This window comes from Balaenoptera physalus, assembly GCF_965194825.1.
Source record: "Balaenoptera physalus genome assembly, chromosome: 11".
Taxonomy (NCBI): Eukaryota; Metazoa; Chordata; class Mammalia; order Artiodactyla; family Balaenopteridae; genus Balaenoptera; species Balaenoptera physalus.
The window spans coordinates 44,303,192-44,318,350 of record NC_138896.1 but is presented as its reverse complement, the minus strand read 5'-3'; the positions used below and the strand labels follow the sequence as shown (position 1 = coordinate 44,318,350).

At 39.4% G+C, this 15,159-nt stretch overlaps 1 protein-coding gene across 22 annotated transcripts in view; it reads left to right on the top strand.

The window, feature by feature from the left end:
* Positions 1–15,159, top strand: part of DST (dystonin) — a 488,177-nt gene that overhangs the window by 371,856 nt on the left and 101,162 nt on the right. For all 22 annotated transcript variants that reach the window (XM_082414288.1, XM_082414278.1, XM_082414289.1 and 19 more), the window contains 10 exons: positions 259–467; positions 1,692–2,009; positions 2,796–2,962; positions 4,595–4,751; positions 5,640–5,766; positions 7,827–7,889; positions 8,483–8,724; positions 9,604–9,733; positions 12,442–12,641; positions 14,067–14,562. In XM_082414288.1, coding sequence (XP_082270414.1) covers positions 259–467; positions 1,692–2,009; positions 2,796–2,962; positions 4,595–4,751; positions 5,640–5,766; positions 7,827–7,889; positions 8,483–8,724; positions 9,604–9,733; positions 12,442–12,641; positions 14,067–14,562 — 2,109 coding nt within the window. The remainder of the gene's footprint in view (positions 1–258; positions 468–1,691; positions 2,010–2,795; positions 2,963–4,594; positions 4,752–5,639; positions 5,767–7,826; positions 7,890–8,482; positions 8,725–9,603; positions 9,734–12,441; positions 12,642–14,066; positions 14,563–15,159) is intronic.

Here is a 15,159-nt window from a genome sequence, read left to right as displayed (position 1 = left end):
TCCAAAGATTGGCTGTTTGGATCACTTTCATTTCTCTGGACAATTCAAATGTTTATGCATCCAAAAATACTAGGATCTTTTCTTTCTTTTTTCAGGTTTTGGTGGTGTTCTGATGATGCATTATGAATTTATCATTTCACCCTTTTTTCCTCTTCCAATTCTAGTGTAGGAATTTTTATGACTCTCCTTAGTGTGTTTTGCAAAGGAACGGCGCAAAGAGAACTTAGTGGTTAAAGTTTCCCGATCCTTTTGGACTAGGTGACATTGTCGGGAGATACGATGACCTGTCCAAGTCTGTCAGTGAACGAAACGAGAAGCTGCAAATAACCCTGACCCGCTCTCTGAGTGTGCAGGACGGCCTGGATGAGATGCTGGACTGGATGGCGGGTGTGGAGCGCTCGCTGGAAGAGCAGCGCCCTGTGCCCTTGAACTCCGCCGCTCTGCAGGACGTCATCAGTAAAAACATCGTAAGTGACTTCCAACAAACAGACAGCTTTTAGATGAAAAAAAAAAAACCCAGCGTCTCAGGTTATTCAAAAAGTGTGGATGTTTTCATGCTCTGCCCATATCAAACCCTTTCACTGATTCTCCCTACACATTTTCATCCCTAAAATTCATATATCCTGGGTTTTTCCATGTGCAGACATAAACCGATATATGAAGAACTTGAATGTTCTTGTTAGTGTAACATTATTTGCTCTTTTGTATGTGTATCTTCCTCAGCATATGAATCGTGGGCTATAAACATCATTCTAGATGGCAGGGACCAGAACCTTATAATTCTCTTTAAGAAAAAACACAGACTTATTCTTCCCAGGAACTTGAACTGTATATACTGTTGGGTTTTCTTGCTAAAACAGCACTGAATATTGGATAAATTAAAAATAATTGTATGAAAGTTACTAAGAGAGTAGAGCTTAAAAGCTTTCATCACAAGAAAAAAAATTGTAAATGTGTGTGGTGATGGACATTACCTAGACTTATTGTGGTGATCATTTGGCAATATTTACAATTATTGAATCATTATGTTGTACACCTGAAACTAATATACTGTTATAACATTATTATAACAGATAGTTATACATATGTCAATTATATCTCAATTAAAAAATTGTAATATATCGAAAAAAAATATGGTAAGCTCCAAGGATGGGTAGATTTAACAGAAATTTAAGGCATAAAGAGATGTCTCCTGAATATAACAACGTGGAAAGTAGCGCTTGCATAGAGACAAGTGTGCGAAGCGATTTTCTGTGCAGGAGCACAGAGGGACTTCCCTCTGTGTACTTTTCATGAACAGCACTCATGGTACAGGGCATCCCCGCACACCGGGTCCTGTTTAGTCCTCACGGCTTCAGCCAGCTGCCCAGGAGGTTAATCAGATCAGCCTTGTTGTTGTCTAGTCTTTGAAAAATCAGGACCGTGGATAATCCCTGGGCTGCAGGAGATCCCGGGGTTGCTGAGTGGCAGCCGTCTCCTGCGTCGCCAGGGCAGCCAGCCAGCTGTTCTCCAGTCTCCTTGCGGGGACTGGGGATGGGATTCCTCCAGGGACCAATCAGCTTGTCTGTCACTCCCATTAGCTTCCTTAGTCACAGGTGGCTCAAACTTCTGTTCTGAATAGTAATTTTTACAAGTCTGACGTTATTTGTAAATATCATTAGGTTACGTGTGTGGTATTTGGTCCATTTCAGATGTTGGACCAGGACATCGCAGGGCGGCAGAGCAGCATAAATGCCATGAATGAGAAAGTGAAGAGGTTCACAGAGACCACGGACCCGTCCACCGCATCCTCGCTGCAGGCCAGGATGAAGGACTTAGCCCTTCGCTTTTCAGAAGCAAGTCGCAAACACAAAGAAAAACTTGCCCAAATGGAGGAACTCAAAACCAAAGTGGAGCTGTTTGAGAACCTCTCAGAAAAGCTCCAGACATTCTTAGAAACCAAAACCCAGGCTCTTACTGAGGCAGACGTGCCTGAGAAGGATGTTACTGAGTTGTCTCAGTTTATGCAGGTATGTTTCCCATGGAATTCACAAGGCTGATTAAATATATCAACAGCTAAGACAAGCACATACATTTATTGGCAGAGTTATGATTAACAAGCATCATTTTAATTGCTGCTGGATTGGTTAGATCTATGCTTTCCTCCTTTAACAACTTCAAAGCTCATCTTCTCCTTGAAGCCTTTGCTCATTAATCAGAAGTGAACACCATCTCTCATTTTCTGTATATCATAGGTGATATACATATCTTATTCCAGAGCCCACAGAGGCAGAATGTAAAGAGTGCATATTTAAATTAAATTAAACTGTTCTCTTTCAAACAGCCTGCCTGCATGTTTGTTTATACTTAGACCATAGGCAGGATCATTCTGTGAAATTCTGAGTGGAGCCATTCTGGTCCCATACCTACATCTTGATGGGATGCCCTTTGAAGATCTAGCAACACCTTATATTTTTTTAAATTTTTGTATTGAAGTATAGTTGATTTACAATGTTGTGTTAATTACTGCTGTCCAGCAAAGTGACTCAGTTACACACATATATATATATATATATATACATTCTTTTTTAAATATTCTTTTCCATTATGGTTTTTCATAGGATATTGAATATAGTTCTTTGTACTGTACAGTAGGACCTTGTTCCGTATCCATTCCATATATAAAAGCTTACATCTGCTAACCCCAACCTCCCACTCCATTCCTCCCCCAAGCCCCTCCCCCTTGGCAACCACCAGTCTGTTCTTTATGTTCGTAGCAACATCTTATATTGATGAAATATCTAAATGCTTTGTAGGAATCAACTTCTGAACTGCTAGAACGCAGGAAAGATCTCGAAGTTTTGCAGAATCTCTTGAAGGAGATCTCCAGCCATGGCTTGCCAGGGGATAAAGCTCTGGTTTTTGAAAAAACAAATAATTTGTCAAAGAAATTCAAGGAAATGGAGGATACTGTCAAAGAAAAGTAAGCACCACTTAAGAAATTGGATTTTATTCTACTTGATACTAATTGGAATGCATGATTTTTATTTAGTTATGTAGCTACCTGGAACAATTTTTGGAAACTTGAGAATAAGCATAGGGCTACTTTATAAGTACTTTAATATGGATTTTTTTTTGCTGTTAAAATTAAGTATAGTTTTTGTTAAAGTATTTAGGAGGGAAATTCACTACTTCTTACATGAAAGTATTTATAGAAGGCACTGTGTAAGGAAAATGGTGGTGGTAGTGTTTTACTGAAAGTAGTCTAAACTCACTGTAGTCTGAAGCCTTTGGCTATTACATTTTTATTTGCAAAGGCAGAAATAACCTTGAAAGAGAGCCCATGGTTCACTGCTTTCTGGGCTCAATTCAGAAACAATACATCATTCCAGTATAGTTCTGGATAGTTCTGGATGGCTTTTTGGGTTTTTTTTTTTTTGTAAAATAGTTTCCTTTTTGAAGAGTTGTAGATCAGACATGATTCCACGAACAAACAAGGTAAGAGACAAGAGAATGAACCTAAATTAAGGTAAAAAGCTGTACAGGGGTGTGAGCCTTGTGATTGAGTTTTATATTTCTGATCTCATGCGAATTGAGAATATACATCTGATTTTGCCAAAGTTCATACAGAAGCCCCCCAAAAGATAGAAAGTAGTCATTTCTCTTTCAGCTATTCTTCTTCATTTCTTTGGAATTGTCTACCTAAAACTTTTGAGTCCTGTCTGGACTACTCACAGAGCTATCATTTCCATCCTATTTAATTCACATGACACAGAAGAAATATTCTTGGTTTCCCTGGGTAAACTCTAGGTTGTTTCTTCTGTCAGATGGGTCCAATTATCAAACCATGTGGTCATCGGTGATTAGTTTACCAGCCATGTACTCTCTGCTAATAATCCACACACCTGCACACGTGCACATGCCATCTACATGGTATCCAGTTACCAAATCTAACTGTCCTCATAGCTGTACCTGTGCCAGGCGTGTGCCCTCCCTCTGTGGTGCTGAGTGTACAGAGAGATCCGTATAGTTCACTGTGGAGCTTTCTGAGTATCCGTGGGGGAGGTGCACATTAAGTTCTGCATCACTAGGTCTCACCTCGTTTTTGGAAACTGAAACCTGTCCTCTCTCTCTGTAAAGACCCAGTTTACCCATCCACTAAAGTGACTGTAGTGACACTAGGTGGCGCTGTGTTTCCCTCATGTTAGTGACTTGTGTTTCCCCTCTGGTTCTCAGCCTGCTGGCGTTTAGCACCATATAAAGCGGATAGATAAAAGCTCACTGACTCTAAATCATGTTAAAGCTGTTTATATATGGCTTTAGAGTGTACGTAGCATTATAGAGAGCCGTTTACACATGGGTTACAAATATCTTAACTGTTCCTATCTTGATCTACAGACTTTACTGAGGAAATAGACAAGGAGTAATTTAGCTGATTTCACTTGCCACCTACGAAACCTTTCCTCCTGTATCTAAGGATTGGAGTGTGCCTGGGGGAAGATTTTTTTCTTAATGTTAAGCTTGAAATGGGAATAATAATTTATTTTTTTAGTAATTAGTCCTTTGGAGTGTCTCCCTTTGTGACTTAAATTTGTCAATGATGTTTGTGATCTAGAAAAGAAGCTGTATCTTCTTGTCAAGAACAGATGGATGCCTTTCAAGTTCTGGTTAAATCATTAAAGTCGTGGATAAAAGAAACCACAGAAAGAGTTCCCGTTGTGCAGCCTTCTTTTGGTGCAGAGGATTTAGGGAAATCTTTGGAAGAAACTAAGGTGAATCATTGTCCGTGTCTGATAAGAATTTCTCATTTGCCTGTGTTAGGAGTGAGAGGTTTCCTTTTACCTAATAGCACATAAGTAAGAACCTCATGTATGTACAGTGTATTTTGGTGATATTTGGAAATCATGACGGGTTTAACTGATCCTTTCGAAGAAGGACACAGACTTTAAGTTAATTTGCTTTTTTAAAGAGACGTATTTGTGAGTTGCTAACTGGTCCGAGTTTCTTTCCCCACCACATCTCTACGTAGTTTATTTTTTATACCATTTTTCATAATGTTAGTAAAAGATCCTTCTCTTCAACTCAGCATTTTGCTCTAGTTTGGATGTATCACTCTAACCAGTATTCGAAGATGGAAGTTATTTGAATCTCTAGTGCGTGAGTCTTCTGTCATCTGACTCAGTCATAAAACTTAGGACCAGTTATGGCAAGTTTTCCACTCCAAATTTGTGGAGTTGTGTGTCCTTTAAAATTCATTGAAGTTTTGATGATTAAAATTCACTATTAAATGGAATTCTGAATTTCCATTTTTTAAAATTGTTTCTACTACTTTTTTTTTTGTAACTTGTCTGTTACCTAGTACAGTTTTGCAGACTTACAGTTGACAGTTACTTTGGAACCCGTGGCAGCTGGGACTAGCCTGGCTTCCACTGTGGCTGGGAGCAGAATTCAGGACGGACCCCACCCCACTCCTCACTATTAACAGTGTTAACAGTCACCTGGGCTGCTGGAACAAATAGAGATGCTGTCCTTTTCTTCCATCCCATAAGTCAGAACCCACAATCATCACTGTTTTAAGATATGTTTAAGACATTGAATTATAATGTGTAACTTGGAAAAGACTACAAAGACTGAAAAATAATGTGTTTTTATATCTCAAGAAATTACAAGAGAAGTGGAGCTTAAAAACACCTGAGATTCAGAAAGTCAACAACAGTGGGATCTCACTATGTAACCTAGTAACCGCTGTGATGACCCCTGCAAAGGCCATAGCAGCAGTTAAGTCAGGTAAGTGCTTCATTTACATTTGTGGTAAAACCCATAAGAATTGGGTCCGCCCATGTTGATTTTATTTGTGTATGTTATTTTTAAAAATTAATGCGTAAAATAACCTCAGAAACACAAAGGGAAAGTGACAAGAAAGATGGCATCTCTAAACAACCTAAACGCTGCCAGGGAAAAGTGTCTGTTCTGGTCAAATTTCAGATCTCTTAGGTTTTATCTTATTAAATACTACAAATTAAAATGTAACCAAATTCATCTGTAAGAATAAGGAACATTATATTGGGGAAGGGGAAAGATCAGATTCCGGTTTGTTTTTACCTAATTGATGGGGATGTAGAAATTCTATTTGAAATCTTTGATAAAGAAATGAGTCTGGTCTCCTGGGAAAGAAGGAAGTAAGGAAAGGAAACAGGTTCTTTTCTGTCGAGTGGACCTCTCTTAATTTCTTCCCATCTGCTTTATTCCTTACACTATTCCCAAAGAAAACAGTTCTATACTGTGTTAGCCAGCATGTCTGAATCACAGTCTTACCAGGCTTCTCAACAGAAGGGGAGAGTCATGTATAAATAATGGTTCTAAAATTAAGTTGTGGATAGAGTTTTAAGTTTAAAACATATTTATATTGTTGTCACTATCAGGTTTAAAATAATCCAAGAGTAGACTGAAGGCAGATCTCATATCTTTATTCTGAGGGTTTCTGACGATTCTCTGTGGTTTATCTGCCCTGCTCAGCCCCCAGCTGTTCCCATTGTGAGGCTGATGTTGAGCTGGGCCCCTCTCCACCCACCGTTTATTCTGCTCTATTAATCCCATTTCAGGCAATCCTCGTAGTATACATGTGTGATGATCTTTCCTTTATCTCCTAATCAGATTTCCTGAAATGTCAAGGCTTTTGTTTTTTTGTTTTTTTTTAAAGGAAAGGAATTCTGTGGTGTTTTACATTAGTTCTTCATGCCCATTCTATATTAGTAATAAGTAAAAAGTATTTTTTTCCTACTCTTGACAACTCCCAAGCATGGTAAGAATTAATCTTGAGTATCTAAAGGGTATTTTCACTTCCATCTGAAATGCCACGGTGTGTGTGATTTTTTTTTTTTTAAGGGACAAAACTTAGATTAAGATTCAGATATTTAAATGTTTTTGTTTAGGCTTGTTCTCGTGTGGTTAGTTTGGGAAAATGTTTTTGTGTTTTGGATAGAGAGCCAAGGCATACTAACATGAGAAGGTCTAATTGATTTTTTAATATTCTGATTATGAAAAAGGAACCGGTGCTAGGTGTTTAGGGAATTAAAGAGAAATAATTACTACAGCTCACCAAGTAGTTCCTATTTGCTAGGCAGTAGGGTAACTGTCTTTAATTCCCACAGTGGTCTCGCGAGATAGGTGTTATTCACCCCAGCAGTTTGGTGGGATGGATTCATCTGTGCAGCCTCACAGGGAGTCATTAGTGGGGCTGGGGTTTAAGTTCAGGTGAGACATATGCCAGGGCCCAGGTGCCCCAGCCACTGTAACTCCTTCCTCTATGTTGATACAGTAATGGTTTCTTTTACTTTTAACTTTTCTTTCATGTCTTTTTACCTTATTCCGCCTCCATTAAACCCATGAAAACACTGTAACTACAGCAGACAATTTTCAGTTTCTTAACTTGAGACATTCTTTTGTCCGTCAGGCATTTATGCTTCAAGAAACACACATAGTGACCAGCTTCTGTGCTTCAGGGACTGTATCACTAAAATAACTTCAGCTTTAAAGCAACCTTATCCCCAAATTTTCTTATAAATTAATAGTTAATGATTAATGTATATAATCTAAATTTATTGAAACTCTGTTTAAGTTGATCATGTTATGACTTTAAGAATAAATTTTATGCAAAAGAGAGGATATAGCTTGATCTTTCAGACCTTCATTTGATTTTGAAATTGAATCAGTATTTTACATTTTCAAATAGTAATAACATTTTAAAAGAATTACTGTTTATGGCGTTTGCTTTAATGCCACCTACTATTAATATATATAAAATACAATAGAAATCTATGATGACTTCAGTTTTAATATTTTTGCAGGTGGAGTAATATTAAATGGTGAAGGAACAGCCACAGATACTCAGGATATTTTGGCAAATAAAGGTAAATAGTAACTTTAAGTGCTTATTGATTAAATTACTTGGTATGGTTTTTTTTTGAGAGAGAGAGAAAATCTTTTTAGGGATGAGAAGTAGTTATATCGAAATTTCAAACTTGAATTAAAATGGTATGAGTATAGTCATGTTCTCCATAAATAACATGTTTATATAACATTCCATGCAATTTTGTTCATCTGAGCTTAATGAAATCCAGTAATTCAGCTTGGCATTTGGTTTATGTTTCCTTCTTTCGGGTTAATTTGAGATATTTTCTCACTTGGGATAACATTATTTGAGCTATTTTTTTTTTAATTTGATGCCTGAGGAATTAATAAGCATCATTTCATGATTTGGGTTTTTTATTCCATTTAAAATATCTATCTCATTTCACTTGTATTATGCAATGTACCTAAAGTATTTGTCATTAAGTAGCATTGTAAGATGATGTAACATTTTAGTTCTAAAAACTCTATGACTTTATCATAGTAGACTTAATATTGACAAAATAGAAGGAAATAGCATGTGAAACAAATTTTTATTTCTAGAGCTCTGAACACCCTGAAAATGTGTCAATATAATTGTTCTTCTTACGTTTAGGATTAACATCCATTAAAAAGGATATGAGTGACATAAGCCATGGCTATGAAGATCTTGGCCTCTTACTTAAAGACAAAATAGCCGAACTGAGTACCAAACTCTCCAGATTGCAAAAGGCTCAGGAAGAATCAGGTGCCATGATGCAGTGGTTACAGACGATGAACAAAACTGCCACGAAATGGCATCAGGCACCTACACCTACGGACACTGAGGCTGTGAAGAGTCAAGTTGAACAGAACAAGGTATCTTCTGTGGGTCCATTTACCGAAGACGTGAGAGAACAGATTAGCGCTCAGAACTGAGCACTGGGGGTCAGGAGCCCCGTTCTGGTTTCTTGCTCTATAAACTTCAACAAATAGTTCACCAGCTTTGTTGAACGTGACTTTATGTAGAGATTGATGCTAATAGTCACTTATTTTTACACGCAGATGTTATAAAGATGAGTGAGCTGTTGGGTGCAAGCAACTTTGCCACCTTCAAATTAGTTTAAGTCTTGGATTTTAACCAGTACTTATTGGAAAAGATGTATTTAAGGGCTAAATGTATTAGGAATCTGTTCTGTCCAGTATAAAATAGGGGAGCTCATGCTTTCCCTTTGTTTAATACACGGTATTTCTTTCTGCAGCTGTCAGGGTTGGGAAAATGGTTTTGCACTCTGGCAATGCTGGCAAAAATGTCTCCAGATGACTAACTTATCTTTGAACTCTGTAACGTGTTGTCCAGAAAAGTGCTTATTTGCTAGTAGTCTCAAATCTTGCAGCCTTTAGCAAGACTGATTTTCTGATTAATTACAATCTTACTGATGTCATTTTCCTTTTTTTCCAAAGGGATTTGAGAATACCTTGAAATTCTTCCTAGGTGATGGGATGAGGGTCATTATCTCGGTAGCTCTAGCATTCTTCCTTGGGATTCTGTTACCAGCTAGTCAAAGAATAGTTATGAAGAGGAAAAGAAAATATAATTCACTGCTGAATCCGGTCCTCACTCACTTCAGCCTTTAACAGTGGATTTTTTCCCCTCTTTTGGCCATGTTGGAGTAAAAAGTGCTCTATTGAAATTGTGTTTTTGTCTTTTGATGTTGACATACTTTAATGAAGTTACTTTTTTTATTTCCTTGTTAGTCATTTGAGGCAGAACTGAAGCAAAATGTAAACAAAGTGCAGGAGTTGAAAGACAAGCTGACGGAGCTGCTGGAGGAGAACCCAGACACTCCGGAGGCCCCCAAGTGGAAGCAGATGTTGACGGAAATAGGTATGTTACCACTTACACCAGAGGCCGTGCACAGAAGCACAGTCATTTTTTAAAAATCATAATCTCTATCAGAAAACATCTATCCAACAATCTCACTGACTTTGGGATTTGCTTTCATGTTTCAGAATCGATCTTTGCATATTCTAAAGTGTCATTTCACATGGTGCTAGGCCTTGGCAGATCTTGTGTTTTTCTCACTAAACACAGTAACGAAATTTATGTTTATGAAGAAGGTAGATACCAGGTAATAGAATGCTGTGTATTGAGTCACATGTTTTTATTATGGTTTATTTTTTACTAGGTTTTGGGTGCTTCTAATTTTTTATGTTTTGTTATATTTTAGTGTGGAGAGTCCTTTTTGTTTGTTTGTCTGGAAAAGGTGGATGCCTTTCTCCACCGTGGAGTTTCTGATGGGACCCCGCCAGCCCCTGTTTCATGCTGCTGGTCCCTTTCCCAACCAGCCTGAGAAGGCTGCTCCCCCACAGGAGTCTGGGGGTTTGCTCTTTACCCAGAGTCCTCCTCCCATCTCCATCCTGTCCCTATATAAACTGTTCCTCGGAGATGCAGAATTTCCTTCACAAGCCCTGTTACCTTATCACCCCTTTTCCTTATGGTAATGATATGGGAGTGAGTGTAAGACAGTGATACTCTTTTTCCCTACTTCATAGTATTTGGAGAATTCAGTGAGTTAATGTGTGTGCAGCTCAGACAAACAGTATCTGGCACATAGTGTGTTTACTATGACTGTCACAAGAATCATTTTACTTTGAATTGTTCCATTATATTTAGCTAAATCTTGTCCTTCCTTTAGAGTCAGATATGCTGTGATAAATTTAGAAGTTTCGAAGTACGTTTTAGTTTAATAAGAGTCATCCTTATACATATAACTGCATCACTTTGCTGTATACCTGAAACTGACACAACATTGTAAATCAACTATACTCCAGGAAAAGAAAAAGAGTCATCCTAAGAGATCTGAATGTTGAAAGGTGTATTTAATCCAACAGTAGAGACTCCTGTTGCATTATAATTAATTGGGCCCTAATTCAGTGGCTCTCACGTAGAATATCAGAATTACTCGAAGGAATATTTTCAAGGCATCTTAGAATAGCAGAGGGAGCAAGGAATGCATATTTCAGCAAAGCTTCCTGATAAGATTTTGATATTTCTCCTTCTCCATTTATGGTTTCAGTTGCATTATTTCATTATCAGATTGTGACTGACTAGAACACGCCGTATAGTGTGACGTTGTTTAGGTAAACGTTTCAGGGGCTGAGCTCTATGAAAAGCAGCTCTTCAGTGCATTACACTGGGTGAAAGAAATCTGTCAGATCAGCTCGTCACACCATCAGTGTTGAGTGACTCATGTGTTGAGGGATGGTCTGTAATTCTGGGCTTCAAGGAGCATGCCGTCCTCAGGGCGGGGGGAGCAGGCAGGGTGTCCTAGCGGAGGGTGAGACCCAGTGGGATCGTGAAAGCAGGATGGGGCGGGGACAGAGGGGGAGGGATGGAGCATGTGGGCTGTGGGGCCCTTGTGCGCCCAGCCTGTTGCAATGAGGACGTGTGATCAGTGGGCAGATGAGGGCTTCCTCTCGGAGGACAGACCTTCTCGGATGAGCAGACGAGGACCCTTTTGTGGGAGACCCTGGAGGTCAAGCAGAGGTCATCAGATTTTGCCGTCTACTTGGTGACGAGTAAATTATTGAGGGGTTTGAGCCCAGAAGTGACATATTCAGTGACGTTTAAGGGAAATTATTTTAGAACCAAATTCACTGAGGCTGAGGATCACGAATTGCAGGTAAGCTGGTTAGAAGGCCCTTGGTCTAGGTGTGCAGTTCTGGAAAGGGTGCTCCTGGCAGCAAGAGCGGAGCATCCCCTGGGGACGTGTTAGAAACGCACATTCAGACCTCACTTCAGACCTGCTGATCAGTCCCTCCGAGGGTGGGCCCAGCACCTGTGTGACCAGACTCTCTAGGGGTCTCTGATGCAGCTCCAGCTTGAGAAGTACTGGTCTTGGCAAAACATGATGAGGACCAACATGGAGTTGGGTATTGGGAATGGAAGGACTGGGTTTAAGTGTTTGTGATTGAGGATATAGGAGAGTCATGAAAGAACATCCTGAATTATGGCATTTCATGACGTGCATGAGAATAACCTTCAAAAGAAGTCTAGAAGTCGGAAAAACCTACCCATTTTGATAGGAATATCGTGAGTTTTTTCCCCCAACATTGAATTTAAAGGGTTGGTGAGATTTCCTGTTGTAACTTCCGAGCAGCTGGCTGCTGATGTGTGATTTGCTTAGAAGAGCATGGCTGGGTGTAGATACACACATTTGGGAGTCACTTACCTCCATCTGGTCATTGAAGGTGTGCTATTAAAGAAAAGGATACATGTTCATTGTTCTAGTGGGTCAGTTCTAGTTGAATAAACAGACTCTGTAGGACTTCTAGAAGGAATGAGTGTTCTCAGGAATATTCCATAATCTATAGCATCTTCCAAAATCAGATTCAAATCTATTTTTCTTACACTTCAGTTGGCACACAACCATTGGGACCATAAAATCTGTATTGTTAAATGCGATTAACTCACAGATTAGTCTTTAATTGACTATGTAAGGAGAGTCCTGTCCTACAATCTTCATAGATACAGTTGTATTAAATGTATAAAAAACAAGCATCTGTTTCATCCTCTATCTTTTTTTCTTCTAGATTCTAAGTGGCAAGAACTCAATCAGTTAACAGTTGATAGACGACAAAAACTGGAAGAATCCTCAAATAATCTAACCCAATTCCAGACAGTGGAGGCTCAGTTAAAACAGTGGCTTGCGGAAAAAGAACTGATGGTCAGTGTCCTTGGGCCCTTGTCGATTGACCCAAATATGCTGAACACACAAAGGCAGCAGGTGCAGGTGAGTCCTACCTGACTTAACAAGACAGATGTTTTCATTAGAAATACATTACCTTGGACGGTATGTGCTCTGCCTGTCTCGGAGGGTATTTGTAATGTGTCAGATGCCCACGAGGTGCCGTCGTGAGGCTGGCGGGAAACCCCCAGAGAAGCAAAGCTCTGGAGCATCCCTGGAGCATCCCTGAGGGGTCCACCGAGCCCACGAGTATGGTCAGGTCCCTTGATCGTTTCAGTCATATTGTGGTTTGTAGAGACCCTGTTAAAGAGGACTTTCTTTGAAGTATTAATATGATTGCATAAGTAATAACATTTTTATGAGAAGCTAGTATATTGTTTAGAAATGACTCCTTTGAGGTTTTATTCATTTTGATTGTGGTAGTAGATAATGAAACTTATAAAGCTCATGCAAAACATCCCTGAGTGGGGGAGACAAAGTAAGAAGAGAAAGAAGAAGGGAAGAAGAGGAGGAACCTTGAAACCCGCAGGGTTAGTTAGACTCATCTAATTATGAGCAGATCAATCCACAGGGGGAGAAACATATGTAAATTGTAAGTCAGATGTAATCTCAGGCGCTCCGCTGTGGTCTCGGTGAGCTTTCTTTCTGTGCAGGTGGTGGTTTCGGGGCATGGAAGCTGATCCGTACTCTGAAAATACACAACAGTCTGGGTAGTTGAGTCACATGCTGTCCTAGGCATGTATGTTCTTCATCTGAATAGAATGGAAACAAAAGATATAAAGAAACGTTTGAGGAGAAATAATTGTCCATAGTCTCCCAGAGATAGAAAAAATATTCTACTAAAACAAGGACATTTGGGGATCATTCGTTTTATAATGAAAGCCAGTGTGAGCCCGCACGCTCGGAGCGACATGATTTATTGGCTAAATCTTTACAAAAAAGACTGTAAACATCGATCTTATGTTTAAAAAGAACCTTTGTAAATCAATGCACCATGAGTTCGTATATCCTAACATTGTTATCACTGTGTATTTCCTTTGGTGTAAAATGCTATAGAGCATTTAAAAAATCCTGTAAAAAGAAAAATGCAAATAGGAAAAAATCAAATTGGTGTTAATGTGATGTAAACTTGTCTAAAAGCAGTGTTTCCCTTTGTGTGTGAAAATTTGTACATGAATTTGTGTTCCTTTCCCCCAGACTAGCAAAAATATTTATTCTCTTTTTTCTCCCTTGGGGGATATTATTTTAGACAAAATGTTAATCTCTGTGAAGCACCATTGCTCTTTGTATTAGTTTACGATAATTGCACTGCCTTTGAAATAAAAGCTAGGAAAGCAGTAACAAAAATAAAATAAAAACTAGATAATTAACTACCACTTCTGTCTGTTTAGAAACTTAAAGCTGTGTTTTCTGTAATTAATTCTCCAGTCATTTGTGTGTTCATTTGCCCTCGTCACCTCTTTACCTTAGATTCTCCTGCAAGAATTTGATACCCGGAAACCTCAGTGTGAACAGCTAACAGTGGCTGGTCAGGGCATCCTGCACAGACCTGGGGATCACCCATCCTTCCACGGGATTGTGAAGGAACAGCTGGCAGCTGTGACCCAAAAATGGGACAGCCTCACGGGACAATTGAGGGACAGATGTGACCGGATCGACCAGGCCATTGTTAAAAGCACCCAGTATCAAAGCCTGCTGAGAAGCCTTTCCGATAAGTTGGCCGACTTGGATAATAAACTCAGCAGCAGTGTGGCCGGGAGCACACACCCTGACGCGATGAACCAGCAGCTGGAAACAGCCCAGAAAATGAAGCAGGAAATAGAGCAGGAAACGAAGCAGATCAAAGTGGCCCAGGCTCTGGGAGAGGATCTGGCAGCCCTGGTTAAAGAAGAGTACTTGAAAGCTGAACTTAGTCGGCAACTGGAAGGCATCTTAAAATCATTTAAGGACCTTGAACAAAAAGCAGGTTTGTGTGTCTTCTTTGAATGCATGTATTTCCTGGATATAGGGATCAGTGAACACCCTATTTCCAAACTGTTGGGGAAACCAGGCCCCTAAAGAGAACCTGCTCGCAGTGAGAGGTGCACGCAAGGAGGGTAGATTTGGGTTCACATGCACACACAATGTTGCAGGGCCGGGGAGTTCTGCACAGATGATAGGGGGACCCCGTGCCAGCAAAGTCCACTTCACATAGGCCCATGGAAACTTCAGGTACTCCAGATTGGTTTTTACAAACTTTCAGACATAGAGAACAAACTTGTGGTTGCCAAGGGGCGGGGGAGGTAGAAGAGAGATGGAGGGGGAGTTTGGGATAAGCAGATGCAAACTATTAAAAACAATTTTTTTTTATTGAAGTAGAGTTGATTTACAATCTTGTGTTAATTTCTTCTGTACAGCAAAGTGACTCAGTTATACATATATATACATTCTTTTTTAATATTCTTTTCCATTATGGTTTATCGTTGGATATTATATAGAATGGATAACCAACAGGGACCTACCGTATAGCACAGGGAACTCTATTCAGTCTCCTGTGATAAACCAAAATGGAAAAGAATATGAA